Source organism: Bombyx mandarina, chromosome 19 (genome assembly GCF_030267445.1).
Source record: "Bombyx mandarina strain Sakado chromosome 19, ASM3026744v2".
NCBI lineage: Eukaryota > Metazoa > Arthropoda > Insecta > Lepidoptera > Bombycidae > Bombyx > Bombyx mandarina.
This window is the reverse complement of record NC_143225.1, coordinates 5138125-5159064: the sequence shown is the minus strand read 5'-3', so window position 1 is coordinate 5159064 and position 20940 is coordinate 5138125. Positions and strand designations below refer to the sequence as shown.

The following is a 20940-nucleotide window of genomic DNA, read 5'->3' as shown; positions in this document are numbered from 1 at the left end:
ATGTAATTTAAAAACTACAGTAAGAGGTTTAAATAAAAAGCTGAACTTAACTCAGCCTTAATTAGAATTTTCTTCGGAATTCAATAGTAAAGTTCAAGTTATTTTGATGAAATCAAAACCGAAATATTCATAGCATCTTAAACAATCACCTACGAATAAATATTAGTTATTATATTATTTATTATTCGTAGACAATCACAACGGTTTTATAGTTTTGGGAAGGGATTTTTTGTAACGCCATCTCGTAAAGTATTTCGGTATTACATTACAAAACTTAATTGTTTCTCCAACAGTAACAACAGTACTTGCTTCGGCAGTACTAAAACTAAAATACTAACAGTAACAACATTAACGTTATTTAATGTATAAACCGTTCAATAAGAACTGCAAACTATCCCCTTGAAGCTACAGTTTATGTAGGAATAATGACTTTTTGGCGGGAATGCGAGGTGTGAAGTTGTGTGATTTGTTTTAATTTGTCTATTTAGTGTTTCTTCGGGTTTAAATATGTAATAATAGTGGTTTATTAACTGTTTAATATCTGTGAAAGTGCACAAATGTGGGAAAATTAAACAAAGCCGCTGTACGTAACTTCTCGGTTTCCTCCAAAAAGTCCACTGAGATCTTAGTAAATGACCACCACCATTTTACTGAGATTATATTTCATTCCATATCATCTCATCTCATTTCATTTCATCCCATTTGATTAATGTCTCAAATCAATCATCTTCATTTCATTTCACTCCATAATATCACATTTCATTTCACTCCATAATATCATTTTTCATAAAAATATGAATATAAATTAAAATAAGACATGACTTAAAGGTCTCAGTTACCAGGTCATAAAATCCATTACAAATAGGAATAATTCCAGCGCACCCTGGCGGCCGTAGATTACCATTCTCGAATCTCGATTATTTATAGTCTGTGGCATGTCACTTTTTACATCGAAAAAAGTCAGGATCGAAATTTTTGAGCGAGCCATAGTTTGTGGTGATAAAATTAATAATTTCAAGTAGATTAATTGTTGTAATTGATATAACTAGTTAATATCAGTAAAATAAAGTTGTGAGTGATTGATATAATATACAATTTAGGAACCAGAAGTACCGTAGAATTAAATAAAATTTCGCAACCTCAAAAAACTGTTCTGCTCACAGTAAACACAGTCGGTAGTCTGGCGCTCCGTTTACAACGGGATTTTTGAACGGAACTTGGCGCCAGATTCTACCGAATCTGTGGATAAGTTAATAACGAAGCGACTTTCCTTTCTCTTACATTAAAATAGCAATTTTTTTTGGGTCTTGGGTCAGAATTTTTTGTTAACGATATAAAATAATTTACAATCAATTATTTACACCGAAGAAAAAAATAAAATAACTTAAATTGAATTAAATTGTAAAAAAATACACGAATTAACGTCACCCACTTACAAAAAATACTTTTAAATACCAATCATTTATTTACTTTAATAATCTCTAATACTTAAGTAATAAGAAAAACATAACAGTTGTTCATTAAAATTTATTTAGTAATTGAATTAATTTCTGGAAAATCATAATGGGCCGATCATAAAAATATCACAATTAGTTATTTATGTGTTACATCTGATGTGCCGATATAAATTTATACGATAATATAGACCGTAGCCAAGTCCGTTTCTCATGGTAACAAGTAAAATTCTTCTTCCTATTCGTACACTCTTGACAGAGTGGTCGTGGTCATGCATCAGTCGGATCCTGCGATACCGATGCGAGTAAAATACTAATTACTAATTAGTAAACGTAATTAGAACCGAAAATATTGAAGGATTAGCATACGTTAGGATTCTGAAAAGATCCAAGATCGAAGACGTCAAAATAACGCGTGTTTTGTTATTTGACGAGCACTTCTATTAAGAGATTTATTAATGAATTCTTGATGCAAGACAGTAAAAACCTTAATCTGAACAAAATAATACTGACATCCAACCAAAAAGGGGGTTAATTCAAAACAATAAGTTTAACAAATATGTACATATTAGTTAATAGCTATTTACATAGTTTTAGTCTAGTTTAGTTAATAGTTTCTAGATATCTTTTTTGTCATTACCTATATGACAAAAAGGGATCTAGAAACTTTATTTATCATTCACTAATGATCATTGATATGAACTTGAACTAAGATGTACAGCTAATATTGTTTTTTTTTATTGCTTAGATTAGTGGACGAGCTCACAGCCCACCTGATGTCCAGTGGTTACTGGAGCCCATAGAGATCTACGACGTAAATGCGCCACTCACCTTGAGATATAAGTTCTAAGGTCTCAGTATAGTTACAACGGCTACCCCACCCTTCAAACCGAAACGCATTACTGCTTCACGGCAGAAATAGGCGGGGTGGTGATACCTACCCGTGCGGACTCACAAGAGGTCCTACCACCAAAACAACATATTGTGTAACAAAAATAAATTTTGAATGGGCATAGGGATTAAATTGTTTAGAACTTTATTATAACTTGAGAAATCTATAACTGAATATTACTAAACATATTAATTTTGAATCAAGTTATGCAACTTTCTCATATATATTTTTTTATTTTTTTATTTTTTTCCATAAAAAGCTACTTTTACAAGGTCGAAATAATATAATTACGACGAAAAGTTGAGAACTATTGATAAACGTATTTACACGCAAAACTCAAAAAGTTCTCGCATTTGTTACTCTATTCCTATTAAAATAAGATCTAAATTTTGCGTATCGTTTTCGTAAACATGAAAATATTTGCGGAATCCTCCCCCTCTGCCGTAACAGATTCAGACCAGTATAACTCAGCTAATGAAGAGAAATAATTGATTAATTGCTTGTCGACCCCGACTCGCTTTGACTAATAACGATAAAGTCTGTAATGACACGGAGTTGTATTCTGAAAGCTTTCGAATATTCATTCAATGTTAATACGAAATGAAGTGATATATTCTTTGAATATTTTCGGTACATTTTTACTATATTGTATAAATAATTAAATTTGCGACTTTTTTGTCTAAAACTAAATTGTATCATAATTCATACACGGTCATATTGGTACGTTTGACACTCTATTGGATAAAAGGCGCTTAACAAGTTATTTTTTTAGCGGTAGGCAGCGGCTTAGCTCTGCCCCTGGCATTGCTGAAGTCCATGGGCGACGGTAACCACTCACCATCAGGTGGGCCGTATGCTCGTCTGCCTACAGAGGCAATAAAAAAATAATAAAAAAAATTAAATATGTATACAAATCTAACTTTAGGGTATATTATAAAATTTAATATGAGCCGTAAGCACGTCAGTCTAAAAACGCAATAAAAAAACATAATGATAACTTAATAATAATTACGGTCAACCTGCAAAGCAAAAATTTATGGTCACTAATTTTAAAAATAGTCACATCCGCACGATCTTAGTCAATAAATCATGAAGGGCTTAAAAATATTCGTGTAACATTCCAAGGTAATTCAAATAATAGGAATCAAACCGGACATAAAAATAAAAAGTTTAATTAGTTAATTAGTAGCACTAGTAATTAGTAGTTTAAAGTTTAATTAGGATTGAACAATTTTTGCCAATAAGTAAAATCAGTTTTGTCGTAGTTGCTATTCGAATTATAAAAATATGTATTCTGAATGTTAGTGAAACATTGATTGGAAGCTTGCATTTTTAAAAGCAATTAAAAACGACACCGGATCTCAATTTCCAAAAAGTCCTTTAAATATTTAACGAAACAAAGATGGACTTCTTAAGCTAACAGCCAACACGGTTCAGAGTAATTCAATTATTTCTTACTCCCACTGAATTACCAGTATTCGAATGAATGGTATCCAATTACTAAGTGCAATTCTAATTAAAATTAAAATCGCATAAAAATATTATAACACATCGTTCGAATTGTTACAGGAATTTAAGTCAGTTGCGCGAAGGCTGCTTTTTCTCTATGTTCGAATAGGTTCGTATTCAACTCACTCGAACTATGTGGTCGGTTGGATTAACCCGTTTCTCAATTGTAAAAGTTTTTGTTTCACAGAATTTGTTTGATTTTATAACGATTTATTTGGAATTGTTTGTTAAGGAATGCAGTGATGTTTGAGTACAAAAGTAGTCAAATCAATTAATAATTCGGCGATAATAAACATTATTAATTTATCTTTTATATACAACTAATAAACTAAAACCAATTGTTAGAATCGTATATTTGTTTGATTTACCCAATTGTATTTTATAACGTACAATACAAAGTTCCAATTATGAATCCATCTTTATTCGTTTACTTTTCAATTGCTTGTGAGGTCTTTGCAATAGGCCGTTTTATGTGTTAGAGCTCACAAAACAGGAGTGTTTATATAAACCGTAATCGGATTGGAGTTTCATTTCAAATCGTATCTTCGAGCCAAGTTCCGAGCGCAACGAGCTAACTATCTTATTCTTGAAATCCAATTGAGCTCATAATGAAAATGTCATTCTGTTTCTTGAGCGATTCCAAACTAGTTTTGAAAACATGTCTGAAACATCACTCTTCATTTTCAGAAGATCGACATCATAAATCAAAGACATATTTTTTTTTAAACTGGATATGCTTTGTTAAATAAATGAGAGAAATGTTACTTTATGTCGTACTCTTGAAACTTTACGTCATTGTACAAAATATGCGCCCTTTGTCTGAAATGCAATCAAAATGTCTACTTCTAATTTATTAGTTGGATTTCTTACTTTCGTTGATTGTCAGTATTAAAGATTCACTGACCTTACGAGACATTTTTTTATTAGACTATTAGTGATAGATTAGATAATTAGTGACACTTTGTGTTATGGAAAAAAAGAGATGATGTTCGGATCTAATGCGATAGTGAACAGCATAATAATTAGCTAGCGTACTGAGTAGCAAAATCTTCTGACAGTGCAAGTTAATTGAAGGAAAGGAGAACTTTTAAATGCCTAATACATTGTCCAAGTTAATTGGTTGCGAGGAGCATCGTAATTTATTTATTCGTCCAGTTCATTCATTCGTTCAGAGAGCGCTCTAAACGTCTGCCAATTGCACAAGACCACGATCGATCGTACTCCGAAGGTTGTCCAAATCACAATTTTCAGAATCAGTTTTATCTTTAAATAAATTTACTGCAAATAAGTGAGTAATTATTGCGCGAGTTTTGTTATTTAGTTAGGTTTTACTATTTACTAATATGTGGCGAGCCAAAAAAAAAGACGTGAAATTTCAAATTCTAATTATGTCACCACAAAGTAGTAGAGAACAAATAATAATACAGTATAGAATTAATGCAAGGAAATAAATAAGTCAAACAAATAAACAAATTACCTAAATTGAAAAAAAAAAAACTTTTTTCTCGAGAAGCTTATCCCGAAAATTCCAATTTCTCAAATTGGTCCCTGCAAATGATGTTACCGGAGATAACTTTTTAACAATGGCGCGATTGAAAAACTCGTTCAGCTAAATGGGTCAAGTGCTCAACAGATACCGAAAACTGATGTAGCCTTGTCAAACATCAAAGTGTTCGATAATTAAAAAGTGAAAATTTCTGGCCGGCGTGATATTGTGGAGTCTGTGGGTAGTGTTTTGGCGGTTCGCCAGGCAAACACATCTGGGTCGAGCCATTTTTGTTTTTTTAAGTTATAAGTTTTATATGTACTTAGTTGTTTCACTAAATTTTCCGTGACACCTTATTTTATATTACGAGTATTATCAAGTTTTTTATTGCGAATTAGTAGCACATTAATTACTGTCTGAATGTCTTGATCAAGTGTGCAACTCCAACTCCGGCTATGACATTTTGAGAATCTCTTCGAATGATCAAACTACATAGAAGTGGTATGCCTCCTCCATTTAACAGTACCTACTAATAAAGGCTACCTAGCCTTGATTACCATTGTACCTGATTACCAAAAATACATAGCCTAAAGGATTGCAACGTTGAAGTGGTACTGGGCACATTGCTCGTAGAACGGATGGCCGCTGGGGCCGAAAAGTTCTCGAGTGGTAACTGCGTACCGGAAGTCGTAGCGTGGGTAGGCCCTCCCAGAAGGTGGACTAACGACCTATTGAGATTCGCGGAGATCAGCTGGATGTAAGCAGCGCAGGACAGATCGTTATGGCGAGCCTTGGGGAAGGCCTATATCCAACAGTGGATGTCATGATAGATAGATATAAAAATAAAAATAATAATTAAATAGTTAGTAAAAGCGGTTCATTTATGATTATGTATCCGTGTTTGCGAGAGCTCTATCCACAGTTCACGTTTTTGGCCTTAATTCATCCAGATATTCCCAGCTTTTGGTACGTCAACCATAATTTTACCCAAAGAACCATTTTAGTTCTGAAGACTATCTACAGGAATATTACCCACTAATACGAGTACTAGGCTACTAGAATCATAGAGCACAAGATATTTGACAGATGCCTGAATCTTGCTCATATATTTATTTTCAAGATAATGTTGCATATAAAAGATAACTTTCAAAATATAAAAGCCCAGCTATATACAAAATAATCGATTAATTTAAAAAATCTAAATAATGAATGACGTCCCCGGGAGACACATTAGACACGGGATCGTTAACTTTTGCGAGCTTTCGTGGTCACGGCGACCGAGCGCGGGATAACAAATTTATTGTTTTCATTTGCCGGAGCTATGAATATTTACAACCTATATGCGCTCCACCGACCCCATTGGATTCATTCACAGAAACTGCCCGAATATCAAACGACCGTCGCGTTCTGAAGCCTAGACAAATCGTAGCGAGGCTCCGCGAAATTCGACTCAAGTGTGCACTAATTAGAGGTTTTGCATACAAAGCCGGCGCCTTAATTATCTGGATTCAATTTTTGAGAGCCGACGAATCTGTCTCATGAAAAATATATAATTACATATTAACCATTGTTGCTATGTTTTAAGTGGATCATAAAAGGAAAATGGGATAGTTTAAATCTTGGAGATATGCCAGACATAGCATAAAATAACAAAATGTAATTGGGTCAAAACCATCAGCGGTTGTCTGTGGACACGTTTTTGACACTTATTTGTAATATAAATCGTTACTTAAATTATTTTTGCGCGCCAGAAGTCATAATTGGGCTTTTTTTTAGGCTTGCCCTGAGTCAGCTTTCTGCATTGCCGATTCCAATGATCCGGCATGATGTCATAACTGAATGAAACGACATAAGAAAACGTTCCCCTATTCTAACCCGCGCTTTTCCTAAACTATTTCAAAGAATAGCTTCTGACGTAGGCTTTTAGAAGCTTTAGTGGCTATAATGGTAAAACAGTTTTCCGGGGAAGCCTGTCCGTGTGTGAATCACCGCGCTAAAAGTGTTTGTGGCGGCACGATGAGTCGGCATAAAAGCAAGGGATGGTTCGCTTATTTCTTTCATTTAAATACAATTCTAACTCACAAGAAAGGATGTTTTGAAGTTTTTTGAATTCGAAGTTGTCGTGGCTTAAAGGATAAGTCGTCCGCTAAATTTGTATGTGGCGGTGTTCGAAACCCGCCGGCAGGTACCAATTTTTCCAATGAAATACGTACTTAACAAATTTTCACGGTTGACTTCCATGGTGAAGGAATAACATCGTGTAATAAAAATCAAACCCGCAAAATTATAATTTGCGTAATTACTGGTGGTAGGACCTCTTGTAAGTCCGCGCGGGTAGGTACCACCACCCCGCCTATTTCTGCCGTGAAGCAGTAATGCGTTTCGGTCTGAAGGGTAGGGCAGCCGTTGTAACTATACTGAGATCTTAGAACTTATATCTCAAGGTGGGTGGCGCATTTACATTGTAGATGTCTATGGGCTCCAGTAGCCATTTAACGTCAGATGGGCCATGAACTCGTCCACACATCTAAGCATTAAAAAAAATAAAAAATAAAATGTTTATATTCTCGCAGCATAGTACATGCGTATGCTTCGTTAGACAAGAAAAACATTTTTAGCAAGCGCCTCACGGTTTTTTTTGTGATCCAATAGGTTAGATTCTTCAATGATGTCTAAAAATAGCTTTTATGCGAAAATGTACAAAAAATTAATTCTTAAAAAATAATGCTTTACAGAAAATTTCACATTCTAAAGTAAAATGAGAGATTTTATACCCAATAGAGTTGGAGCAAAATTAACGATGTTTGGTATATTAAAATTTAATACAGTGGATTGAGTGACAATACGCTACGACTAATACTGGCTACGTATTTATATTAAAACATAATTGTTACTTTTAAAAATGAAGGAATAATTAAAGAAATAAATTGTCAAATGCATCACTTGAGAACGGCTCGACCGATTTCAATGATTTCTTTGTTCGTTGCGTTCGTAATTGTCAGGACAAAGAAGAATATTTTATGAAGAGGTTTTTTTATAATCCACGGAGAAACTGCCGAAATCACTTCAGCTTTACAAAACAGAATGTCTGTTGTAAAAACATTAAGTTCATTTAGTCTTTGACACATCTCTGAAGATTTTGCCTTTGCGAAGTTTCGAGAAGGTCCAGAAAAGGGAAGACGAATAATTATCTTTTTGTTCAAAAGTTTTTGAGCTTTTTGGTTTCTTCGATACGGAATACGAAAATAACTTTTAGGGATCTTTTTTTTTATTTATTTTGTTTCCGATCTGCTAAGAATTGTTTGGCAAGATAACAATTTCCTTAGTTTTCGTTGTCGCACATGACCAATATTTTATTCGCTGACATCTTAATGTTGTTATTTATTAAATACATAACTTTGACGAGTGCACAAGAAGGGCCGCGATACGCGAGGAATGGCGTCATCGGGTGAAACGCACCATCACCCAAAATGATGACCACGACCACTCTGCCAAGAGTGCATACGACTGAGAATAATTAAATACATAAACTTTTCAATGTACACAGAAATAGCTAACAGTATGTCGTGGTATGTATGGCATTCTAATAATCTGGAATTAATCGAAATATTTAAATTCACTGATTAAGTCAGGGTTAATCTGTTTTACCGTAGTTCCGAAAATAAACTCACGGTCCATCGTATTTTTAATTTACTTTGATAATCAGATAATCTTACGGCCCGTCCGGAATGAAGTGAATAAGCCTCAATTTTTATTTAATTTGAACAACATTTGTTCCACTCTTCATTCCGGAATTCATGACTTCTATGGAAAAGAAATAGTAAGGCTGATGGTGATGGCCCACAGTACGCCTTATCACCAGTAAAAGCTGGTCGGCAACTGAAGTGTGCCTGTGTAAAACTCAAAAAATCCTGTTATCTTTAATTGCTATTGTAAGACCCCTCCCTAGTCACAGATTAATATTTTGATAAATTAACTGGTACTAGATACTTATCGGCTTTAAATAAAGCAGCTAAACTTCGTCAAGCACCTTTTGGCTTGAAAAATAAAAAGGTTTTGTAAAAAAGAAAACTTAGAATAACAACAGCTTAAATAACAAGACACGAATAGTATTTTCTTTGATTTTCGCGAGTCTTAGATATAATAAAAAGTATTTTTACGGTTATACTATTTCCGACGATTCGAAGTTCGACTTTACAGTTTCCGTGGTCACGGTCGACTGACTTTTTTTTTATTGCTTAGATGGATAGCCCACCTGGTGTTAAGTGGTTACTGGAGCCCATAAACATCCACAACGTAAATACGCCACCCACCTTGAGATATAAGTCCTAAGGTCTCAAGTATAGTACTAAGTCAAGTATAATTAGACTGTGAGAAAAAACACGAAATTGAACAGTAAAAGTACTTTTAATCATTAGAAGACACCGTTTACCGACTTAAGTTCTGATACTGTATTTAATTTATCGATACGATATGGGTTTATTTACTACTAGCGGCCCGCTCCGGCTCCGCTCGGGACTTTAACAAAAATTTCAAGGATATTTGACGTTGTTTTATTTTTTAAAATAAAAGAATACTTATTGCGATATAACTATAATAGTTAAACATATGCTGTGGCGACACTTTTTGTAAATAATAATGTTTTCTACAAAGTCGTAGTACATTATTTTATTCTATCATCAATAATATTTTAGGTATTTTTTTTACAGCTTGGGTTATATTATTAGAGTTTTAGTAAGGATCCCTAATTTTTTTCAAAAAAGGTTTTAGCATGTTACTCGAGAATAGTGTAGCTTCCAAACAGTGAAAGAATTTTTTAAATCGGTTCAGTAGTTTCGGAGCCTATTCAATACAAACAAACAAACAAATCCTTCCTCTTTATAATATTATAGTATAGATTTAACAGTAACAAAACTAATCCAAACGTGTAATCATTCACTGTCCGATGCAAGAGTCCTAACAAAAAGGAACGCTTAAACACCGATCCCCTAATTACCTCTAACTAGGTTAAAACAATATTAGTTTACGTACGTATGTAAAGTTGCTCGGATATAAATTCTCGGCGGTTTGAAATCCACTTTGCGGCCTTACCCTTACGATCTGGCTGAAGACCAGGAATCGATTCTAGTCAAATGTAAACTCTGATTTCGTAACGAATAAGGTTAAAAATTGTATAAATATTTTATTGCTACGATCAGTGGCTACGTCATCCTACAGAGCTGTCGACTTCCTGTGGTCTATTAAGTAGGCATTTATAGCAGCGTTCCACTTTCGAATCCATGTTCGTTTGTGATCTTTATTTATGAATATTGTATTAGGGGAAGTTTGTTGACTTTCAAGTAAAAATTGTAATATAAATTGTAAAAAATCGAAGGATGTACATACTGTTTCTTTATACAAATGTTATCTACTATCGAACTACTACTATTGAATAATGATTCTTTGTGTGTTTATTTATGATTTATATCGACGGTTAAGAATCAATAGTGTCTTTCCAAAAAAAAAGGGTAAATAAATGCTCGAAACTTTTAAGTAAACTTAAATTATCTTAATATTGTCACATACCAAGGTAGACAATATTGGCAAAAGAATTACGCGCTCGTAACATAGGTGGTGTTTCCATGGCAAATAACTTAGGTAGTACTGTGAATGTTGACATAATTGCTTGAACAGTCTATGCCAAATTGGACTTGACTTAAAAAAGTAAACACAGCCAAAAATTGAGATAGACATTATTGATTCTTAGCCGTCGATATGTTCGTAGACGGTTTATGTGGATTGCATGGAATTATAACTTTTTTTAACAACCGCAGCTTAGAATACGTGTTAGAGACGGTATTTTGATAGTAACATCGAACATTTGAAGTCATCGTGGCCTAAAGGATAAGACGTCCGGTGCATTCGTATCGAGCGATGCTCCGGTGTTCGAATCTCGCAGGCGGCTACCAATTTTTCTAATTAAATACGTACTTAACAAATGTTCACGATTGACTTCCACGGTGAAGGAATAACATTGTGTAATAAAAATCAAACCCGCAAAATTATAATTTGCGTAATCACTGGTGGTAGGACCTCTTGTGAGTCCGCACGGGTAGGTACCACCGCCCTGCCTATTTCTGCCGTGAAGCAGTAATGCGTTAGAAGGGTGTAGCAGCCGTTGTAACCTTAGAACTTATATCTCAAGGTGGGTGGCGCATTTACGTTGTAGATGTCTATGGGCTCCAGTTACCGCTTAACACCAGGTGGGCTGTGAGCTCGTCCACCAACATAAACAAAAAAAAAAGTAACATCGAGACATAGTACTTTAACCTTTAAAACATAGTACCAACGTAGAACGAGACACGATTAACAAATTAGTATATTTCATTCATTTCACGACAGCCACGGTGGCCACGTCTATCTTGGTTCAAATGAATTTTGATGAGTTCAACAGCGAACTGGGTTAGCATTCAACCACAAGTCATCGTGTTGTGCCAAACATTAACCGTCCAGTCCGTTAATTACGGCGTCAATCAGAATAATATATCGTCTTCTCGCATTAAAACTGTATAATCACAAAACTTGCTAATTTTACAGGAGAGTGTTTTAAAAATTAAATTAAAAATAAATAAAAAAATAAACATGTAATATTTTTAATATTAATCATATTTGCAACATTATTTTTTTATTTTTTACCAGTTACATTATCTGTCTTTTAAAGTAAGATAAAATTATGTCAAAACATAGGTAAACTAAAAAAACTAAAACTAAACTACGTTCTTTTGACAGTATTTATGAGAAAAATACCGGAGATACCAAAATTAAATGTTTCCGCATATTAACTCAATTTCGAATATTTTTGTAAATTGTACACTTTTAATGCGAAAAGGCGATATGTGCATCTGAAAAGATTCTCAAGTAGATGCCAAGGACTTCTTAGGTTTTGTATTTTTTCATTACATGAGATGGCCAGTGGAGCTCTGGTGTACCTGGTATTCAGTGGTCACTGGAGCCGGGAATCGATGTCTGAACAGCCGTACCCTAGAATACTAACAATACCCTCTACTGTTCTGTAAAAATCAGGGGATATAAGGGACGAGACAGAGGCCGGAGAAGAATTTGGTAATCAAAACATAATTGAGGGGATGATATTTGTAACTAAAAGGGCCCATATCACGAACCCAAATCCGTACTATGCAAATTTAATAAAATAAATATTCAGTCGTATTGCTATAAAACAATGTAGGTACGCGTTCAAACAGAAATCATGACAATGGTCAATGTTCATGAGTCATAGAAAGATTTTTAAAGCAAATTCATGTGATATTTAATTTAATTTGGTTATAAAATCGCTACAAGATTTAAGCCTATGAAATGTCGTCAAAGCACTAATTACAGAAACAAATTGGAAGTTTTTCTCTGGTTTCCATAGTACAGCGAATGCTGATTTCAGACTATGTGTTTGTCCGCGATTATTTATTTATGCATTGGAACGTACAAGACGTTTTTAATACATACATATAAATAAAATTAGAGTGTCTGTTTGTATAATAATATTGAAATAACCGCTTTTTACTACATGCATATGAATATGTATACGGCATATATACATACACCAAAATAACACTTTTTACAATTTTTGTCTGTCAGCCTGTCTGCCTGTCTGTCTGTCTGTTTGTTTCGGCTAATCTCTGAAACGGCTGGACCGATTTTGACGATTTTTTTTGACTAGCTTCGCCCCGGGCGTCGCCCGCAGTACGACAATAGCCGCGGGTAGCATCGCGGGGCTCAGCTATCAATAATAAAATTTAATGTTTCCGAATCGAAGCGAGAGCGGGCTGCTAGTCTAAAATAAGGCTAGGTAGCATTAAACAAAAGCTATTAAATACTTACGTGTTGTTTGCGGACGAAAGCCGCCGGTGCAGGCTGCGCAGCGACATGGCGTACCCCTAGCAGGTTGGACTTCCACTGCCTTTGCCTCGCGGCCGGCGCAACGCACGCGCTCCGAAGAACGCGCCCTCTTCGTTGCAGGATTGCGAGCGCTGCGAGGCCAGCATGCCGGCCGCGCGACCCAGCGCGTGCAGCGGCCGCACGCGCGCGCGCCTACCCCAACCGCACCCCCCCACCACCTCAATCTTGCCGGTACCACGCGCACGGCGCGCCACTCTCTCACGCCCTCGGTCCGACGCGCGCCTCACACGCACGCATCGAGCGCGACCACACGTATCAACCTCACCCTCGTTAGACGTGGCTCCGGATGCACGTCTGACGACCCTTCGATTGGCACTTGTGAACCTACACTAATTACCTACTTAATTTATTCTAACTAAAGTAATTGAGATATTGATTGAAGGCGCTTTGTGTGCTAATCGAATTATTTTTCCGGTGGTCTAATTATTATTTAGGATAGATTAATATTGTTATGTCGTGCCTCTTTTCAAGTTATCTGAAACAAGGAAAACAAAAAAGTGATTAGAAAATTCGTGGTTACAATGTACTTATTGGCCCAAAAAGACCTACTGTTAATTTGTGAAGAAAATAAGCCATTAAGTAACTCGTGTCATATATGGATATCTTTTCCTTTTTCGAGTTCAATAAAAAGAGTCATGTATTACTTATTTACAGAAATGTGCCGCGAAATGGTTCCTGTGCTTGAACGCGATAAGAGCGGTCAGGAGTGCGCCTGAAGTTTTAATGAAATGCCCAGAGGTAGGCCCATTTCAGATAAGCCATCCAAAACACCCAATTTCAATACTTCGTACAATATAAGTTGATACGAATATAAAGCGCGAACATGAATTTCGCATGTTCATATCACATTTTGTGTTTCCAAACTAATCGATTGCTATTTATCACTAGACATGTGAGATTAAACTACTGTGGGACTAGGACATTACTGAATGTACTTAAATTTATGAGTATTACATAGATCTTTTCAACGCAACCATTAATTTGCTAGTTATAACGTTTGGACAGTAAGTCATGTCGTAACATATAATTTGCAAAGTTCTTTGCTAATCAGCCATTTGTAATCGAAACTAAATTTTCATGGATTTGGCTTTTTTTTGCTTAGATGGGTGGACGAGCTCACAGCCCACCTGGTGTTAAGTGTTTACTGGAGCCCATAGACATCTACAACGTAAATGCGCCATCCACCTTGAGATATAAGTTCTAAGGTCTCGTTATAGTTACAACGGCTGCCGCACCCTTCAATCCGAAACGCATTACTGCTTCACGGCAGAAATAGGCAGGGTGGTAGTACCTACCCGTGCGGACTCACAAGAGGTCCTACCACCAGTCATTACGCAAATTATAATTTTCCGGGTTTGATTTTTATTACACAATGTTATTCCTTCACCGTGGAAGTCAATCGTGAACATTTGTTAAGTACGTATTTCATTAGAAAAATTGGTACCCGCCCGCGGGATTCGAACACCGGTGCATCGCTCGATACGAATGCACCGGACGTCTTATCCTTTAGGCCACGATGACTTCAAATGTTCGATGTTACTATCAAAATACCGTCACTAACACGTATTCTAAGCTGCGGTTGTTAAAAAAAGTTATAATTCCATGCAATCCACATATGTTGTCTGCCAACCAATGTCTGCGCCAAACCAAACCACGAACCAAGCTGCCGTCTATTGATTATTTTAAATCCTTCTCGTTTTGAGGAGAATCACATCGGTGGGGCGGAAACTAAGTACAAGGATGAGAAGAGGCCGGTGAAACGTAATCATAAACCCTTCTCCGATGACATGCGAAAGGAAGTTAATTTATCACCATAATATGTACTGCACGATGATACCAGCGACATTGGATTGTTTACTTGCTTTTTCATATAATATATAGTTATATATACTAGCTGTACCTGTCCGCTTCGCTGGGCATTTAACATTATTATTTCTCACCCCCACAAAGATTCTCATCATTAACGCCCCCGCAACTGGCGTAGGGAGTGCAACACTCATATAAATATTAGCCTATCCATTAAGTACATGTATTTTCTAAATGAATACCAAGTTTCAAGTCAATCGGATGCATGGTTCAGTAGTTATAACGGAAAATCCGTAAAACCACTGTAGATTTATATATTAGTATAGATTGTATAAGTTAAGAAACAAACATTTTTCATAACACGTACTTACGTGTAAATTACTGTTAATTATAATATATTAAATTATTTGAAATATTAAATTATTTTAAATTAAATATTAATACGTGAAGCAAAAACTTTGTATCCCTTTTTACGAAAATTGCGCAGACGGAGGAGTATGAAATTTTCCACACCTATAGAGAATATAGAGAAGAAGTTCACAATGCTAATATTTTTTTAAAATAATGCATAAAAGATACATTAAATCAATATAGAAAACATTACACACACTACATACCATGTATTTGACGCACACACGCATGCATACTATTTATTGTCAAACTTTTGCTCTTGACGTCTGTTGACAAATTGAGATTAAATATTGTTTGTCTTTTGTTAATATTTTTATAGTGTAGTCTTTGCGAAGTTTGTGATTATAAAATACAATCATAATCACACTGTACAAACTTAGAATTCCAATTAATTATAGTCGAATTTCGACTACTGCGAGACCTCTAGTTTCTTTAAATTTGTAGCGAATCAAAGCTCTAAACGATTTATGCAATGAAGTTTTTTCAGTTGTGTTGCATATCAAAATGGCCAATACATACAGAACAAGAAAAATTATATTTTAAATGTTATCAATTTAATTCGAATCGAATCGTACATTCAGTATGTATATTCGTGATTTTATAAAACTTATTATTAACGTAAATAATAATTTCTTAAATTCAATTTGAGTTATCTACAACTTTGAAATGCGTTAAGACATTGAAATGCTAAAATATTCTGTGGTGTATATGTCAATGGAGGATTGTTATGGAAATCGAGAAATGTTTTAATTTTCTACATTCAAAGACTTTTGTATGTCTAATCCAGAGGGAATGTTTGACCGATGTTATCATAGCCGTTCTCTAGTGAAACTCGTCTGAAAACTAGCTGGGTAGTTTTTTGAGTTTAGCGTGTTCTGATGTATACAAAATGTATTTTTTTTTTCCTACCTATGCTGATAGCCTTGAGAGGCTATTTCAGCTTCTACTTGGCATGTAGGTGAGCTCACGGGGCTCAAATCTGGAGTGTTGCTGACACTGGCCCTAGCAAGAGCAGTGCTTCGCAGAATCTACCACCGGATCGGAAACGCGACAAAAGATCCGGCGAGAAACTCAGTGGGCTGTGGCTATGGGTTAAAAATGTAATGTTAATATAATGATGGTGATGTTACTGATTCACACATCTAAATCTGTGTTCGCCCCGGACACATATCAGCCACGAAGAACGTGTAAATCAGTGTGAAATGAGAGCCGATGATTGATTTGGCTGAACCCTCTCCCCGGATTGATTAATGACTCCGTAAGCAACTCCCACACGATTCCCGACTCAAAATTCACGTAGAAATGTGATCTTCAATTTAGTTAGGAATGTGGCGTTGCAGTTTATAGGGTGGGACGTTTATAAAAGTACATCAATGTGTCTAGTGGCCCCGAATTTCTTCGCACCTGTCTTCTAATTGAGACTTAGAACTTACTGGTATTTACGTTGCTGATATTTATGTGCTAAACAATAAAAAAAAAGGTTTTATTTTTTATTTCTTTATCGCAGTGTTTATTTGAAAACACTTATTTATTAAATTTTAGATAAGACGTTGTCATCATAAGGTACACCATTTCAAATTCATTTACATATATTATTTGTACCAAAATTAATACGAAAGAAACAATCATAACAATATTATAGATGTCTATGGGCTCCGGTAACCACTTAACACCAGTTAGGCTGTGAGCTCGTCCACCCATCTATGCAATAAAAAAATAAAAGAAAATAATAATAATTTTATGCTTCAAACGATAGTCTGAGGGGTTTTGACCGATGACAATAAGATCCCGACGATCTTGTATAAGGCCAGTTTGAAAACACTTATCGTTTAGCTTGTTTAATTTACTGTAAAATTTTGTATGGAACATCCCGAGCGCTCGAAGAGAACGCGAGCGGACAAAAGTTTTGAATTATAGCCTTCACTAAGGAAACTCATTACAAAGAAACTATCTCGTTGTAACGCGCTTTTTGAATTTATTTGAAGCGGCCTTCTGTACCATAATAACTCGACTTATGAACTCGAATTATTTCGGTGTTTAATCTAGAAAGAAATCTGTACGTAAGGATTCTCACAAGAGTTTACGTTGCAAAAAGCGGTAATTTTCGTGAAAATACAAAGAAATGATAGTCGATTTGTGGGGCGTATTGGCAACCCGCTAAGTACCCACAGACATAGTATGACTACCGCGGAGACCGACGTCGTTGGTGGTCGACGACCCGTCGGTCGGGCGTCCTCGGGGTGGCGCCGCGTGTCTGGTTGTAGTGTTGACCGCGGGAACCCCCCTACTCTGTCCAGGTTCTGACCCCGGACGGAGATCGGACGTCGGGTGTAAGAGTGCAGGGGAGTCGTTTAGTCGCCCTAAAATCCTTGGACCCGCGATCTGCTCTCAACACCTGCAGATCGTTAAGTCTCACATACCCCGCGCGCCCCCTAGGCGCGGGGACCTCGTAGGAGGTTCGGCCCTCTCCCCGAAAAAAAAAAAAAAAGACATAGTATGACTGTCGGTACTTGAACCATTGTACCATGGTTCACTTGCGGACTAAATAATAATAATAATAATGGTTGGTTCGAAGTAAGTATCAGTGGAATGGAATATTTGAAATGTATTCAACTGATAACTACTTTTAATAAATGTATCTTTTTTATTTGATTGGTTTTGTTAATTTTAAGTATGTTTTAATGATACTATGTACACATATGGACTTATTGTTGTCTGAAATAAAATAAATCATTCATTCATCATTCATTCATAGTCCACTGAGTTTCTCGCCGGATCTTCTAAATGATTCGCGATTCTGATCCGGTGGTAGATTTAGCGAAGCACTGCGCTTGCTAGGGATAGTGTTAGCAAATCCGCCAGGTTGAGTCCGGTGAGCACGCCTACACGTTAAAGCCAGTATAACTCCTAAAAAAAGAAAATCGCGAGAGTAGGTTCGATTTCTGTCGCGAAGTAATCATGTGTCCTGTGTGCTTAGTTCGAGTTTTTTAACGTTCTCGATACCGTAAAAGTTAACTCAAATTTGTATCGAGCTCTTGCCTACATTTGTCGCCAGGGGCGCTGTTACAATTGCATACAAATTTGAGTTAAATTTTACGCGCTAAAAAAACTCACACGAAGAACACTGGTTTGAAAAGTGTAACAGCCATTTTACAATGCGATCGAAACGTCGATTTCACGTCTCAAGCTGGGTGACAGCATTCACGTTAGTATATCTAACGGCTCCAGCAATAACTTAGCCCAAAGTGAACTCCAATACTCCACTTTGTTTTTTATAATACACCATGTTATTCCGCTATTGTGGAATTCTTTAGTAAACAAGTCTTAAGTTTAAAATTTCGTTTTAAAAATTAAATTATAGTATAAAATCTCATATACATTTAAATTTAATTTTTTATTTATTTATTTCTGAACTGTTTGTTATTTTAGCTTTCCTACTTATTTACATATTGTCACTAAATTGATAATCGATTTTAATATCATAAGTATCATCGATAGTAATGGATCAATTTAAAAAAAAAATACACGCACAGATTTCGCAATATCCCGAGCCTTCGAGTTCTTTCACTATAAATACGTAAGAAAAAACAATAAAGACATCACGTTTCGAGCAGCGACCGAATACGCGAGCTCATCACCTTAATATCGATTTTCCGCTAAGCCTATTTTCGCGGCGGCTCGCTCCAAATACGAACCATTGTACGAGCGAATCTCGAATCCGGTGCCTACGATTGTACGCTTCACCTCACAACGGCTGCACTCCTACAAATTGCTTTGCATTGAGTGTTTACATGTGCACAGATTAGTTCCGACACGATGCCGCCGGAAAATTTAAAATGTCACGATTTGAATGAAAAAAGAAAAAAAACGTCTCTTGTCTTTGCCTCATTTAAATTGATGGTTTTATCTATGATACGAAATTAAATATTGCGTTGGAGACTTTTTGGCGGGAACGTGAGGAGTGAAGTTGTGTGATCTGTTTTATTTTGTCTATTTAGTGTTTCTTCGGGCTTAAATGTGTAGGTAATAATGGTGTTTATTAACTGTTTAATATCTGTGAAAGTGCACAAATGTGGGAAAATGAAACAAAGCCGCTGCACGTAACTTCTCGGGATCCTCCAAAAAGTCCACTAAAAAAATCTCAGTAAATGACCACCATTTTACTGAGTTTATATTTCATCCTCTCAAAGTCTCAAATTAATCATCTTCATTTCATTTCACTCCATATTATCATTGTTAATAAAAATAAGAATAAAAATGAAAATAAGACATGACTTAAAGGTCTTAGTTAACAGATCATAAAATCGCTTAAAAAAAAAAATTGCGTTCTCTAGGTATAGTGAATCAGTTTCAACTAACTCAAAATAATTTAAGCTCAGCCGATTGAGTCATTCATTACAACGCAAACTGTAATGTATTCGAAGCGTTTGAAATAATATGACAATAATAAGCCTGAGATTAAACGGCAAAAATGATTTTAATTATATCTAAGATTCGCGAAAACCGAAGATAATATTCTAATTCGGCTACGTTGAATGTTTTCAAATTCTGGAATAGAATGAACATTCACATTATATCATTCTGAATCTATTCTGATCAATAAGATAAATTTAAACGCAGCCAGCGTCAAACGAATCGGTTATTTTCATCTAAATTTAAAAATATTGCTCACTATTCTGAAATTACGTCCTCAAAGTTAATGTTCGATCGTCTTAATGAAAGTGCATTGACCCTACAATTGTTCTGACTCTGTTTTTCTTCTGAATCACATTAATTACAAGCCTACAAAGGTGTTTGGTTTGCCCTTAATTACAATTGTATATTCCAAACACGACCTGTGACGTCACTCATCCACTTACAACCATTACCATAACAATAGGCCTAATGTATAGAATAGCCGGTACATTGTTCTGCACACCACAAGTCCTGGTTCGCTTTAAGATTTAATCCTTAGTAGTTGTTTTTGTTATGTAAGTCATTCAGTCATATTTTTCTTATTTTTAAAGACGGTAAAATATTCGCTTCATGACTTTGTCTATGTCTAGAGATCAAAGAAAAAACGCTTTTTATAGATGATATTAAGGAGAGAGAGAGAGAGAGAGAGTATTCTTCATTGTACACCAAAAAACAAATAAACAGTGCGATACATTAAACACAAAAAGTACAATTGGCGGTCTTATCGCTAAGAGCGATCTCTTCCAGACAACCATCAGGTGGACAAAAATCATTTGGAAACGAACTACGCGCGGTGTACCAATCCAGTGAAATACATATGCATATATGTACACATACACATACATACATGCATATATACCAGTAAATATACATACATACATATATCCGTAAATATACATACAATTAATACACAATGTTTTATAATATAATAATAATTATTTAAAAAAAGAAAAAAAATTAAAAAGTAACATTTACTA

The 20940-nt window shown here is 35.5% G+C and overlaps 1 protein-coding gene across 7 annotated transcripts in view; it reads right to left on the bottom strand.

The window, feature by feature from the left end:
* The window catches only part of Ih (hyperpolarization activated cyclic nucleotide gated potassium channel Ih), a 265759-nt gene that overhangs the window by 212103 nt on the left and 32716 nt on the right, over positions 1-20940 (bottom strand). For all 7 annotated transcript variants that reach the window (XM_089735588.1, XM_089735592.1, XM_089735590.1 and 4 more), the window contains exon 2: positions 13214-13766. In XM_089735588.1, coding sequence (XP_089591714.1) covers positions 13214-13260 — 47 coding nt within the window. In that variant the 5' untranslated portion in view covers positions 13261-13766. The remainder of the gene's footprint in view (positions 1-13213; positions 13767-20940) is intronic.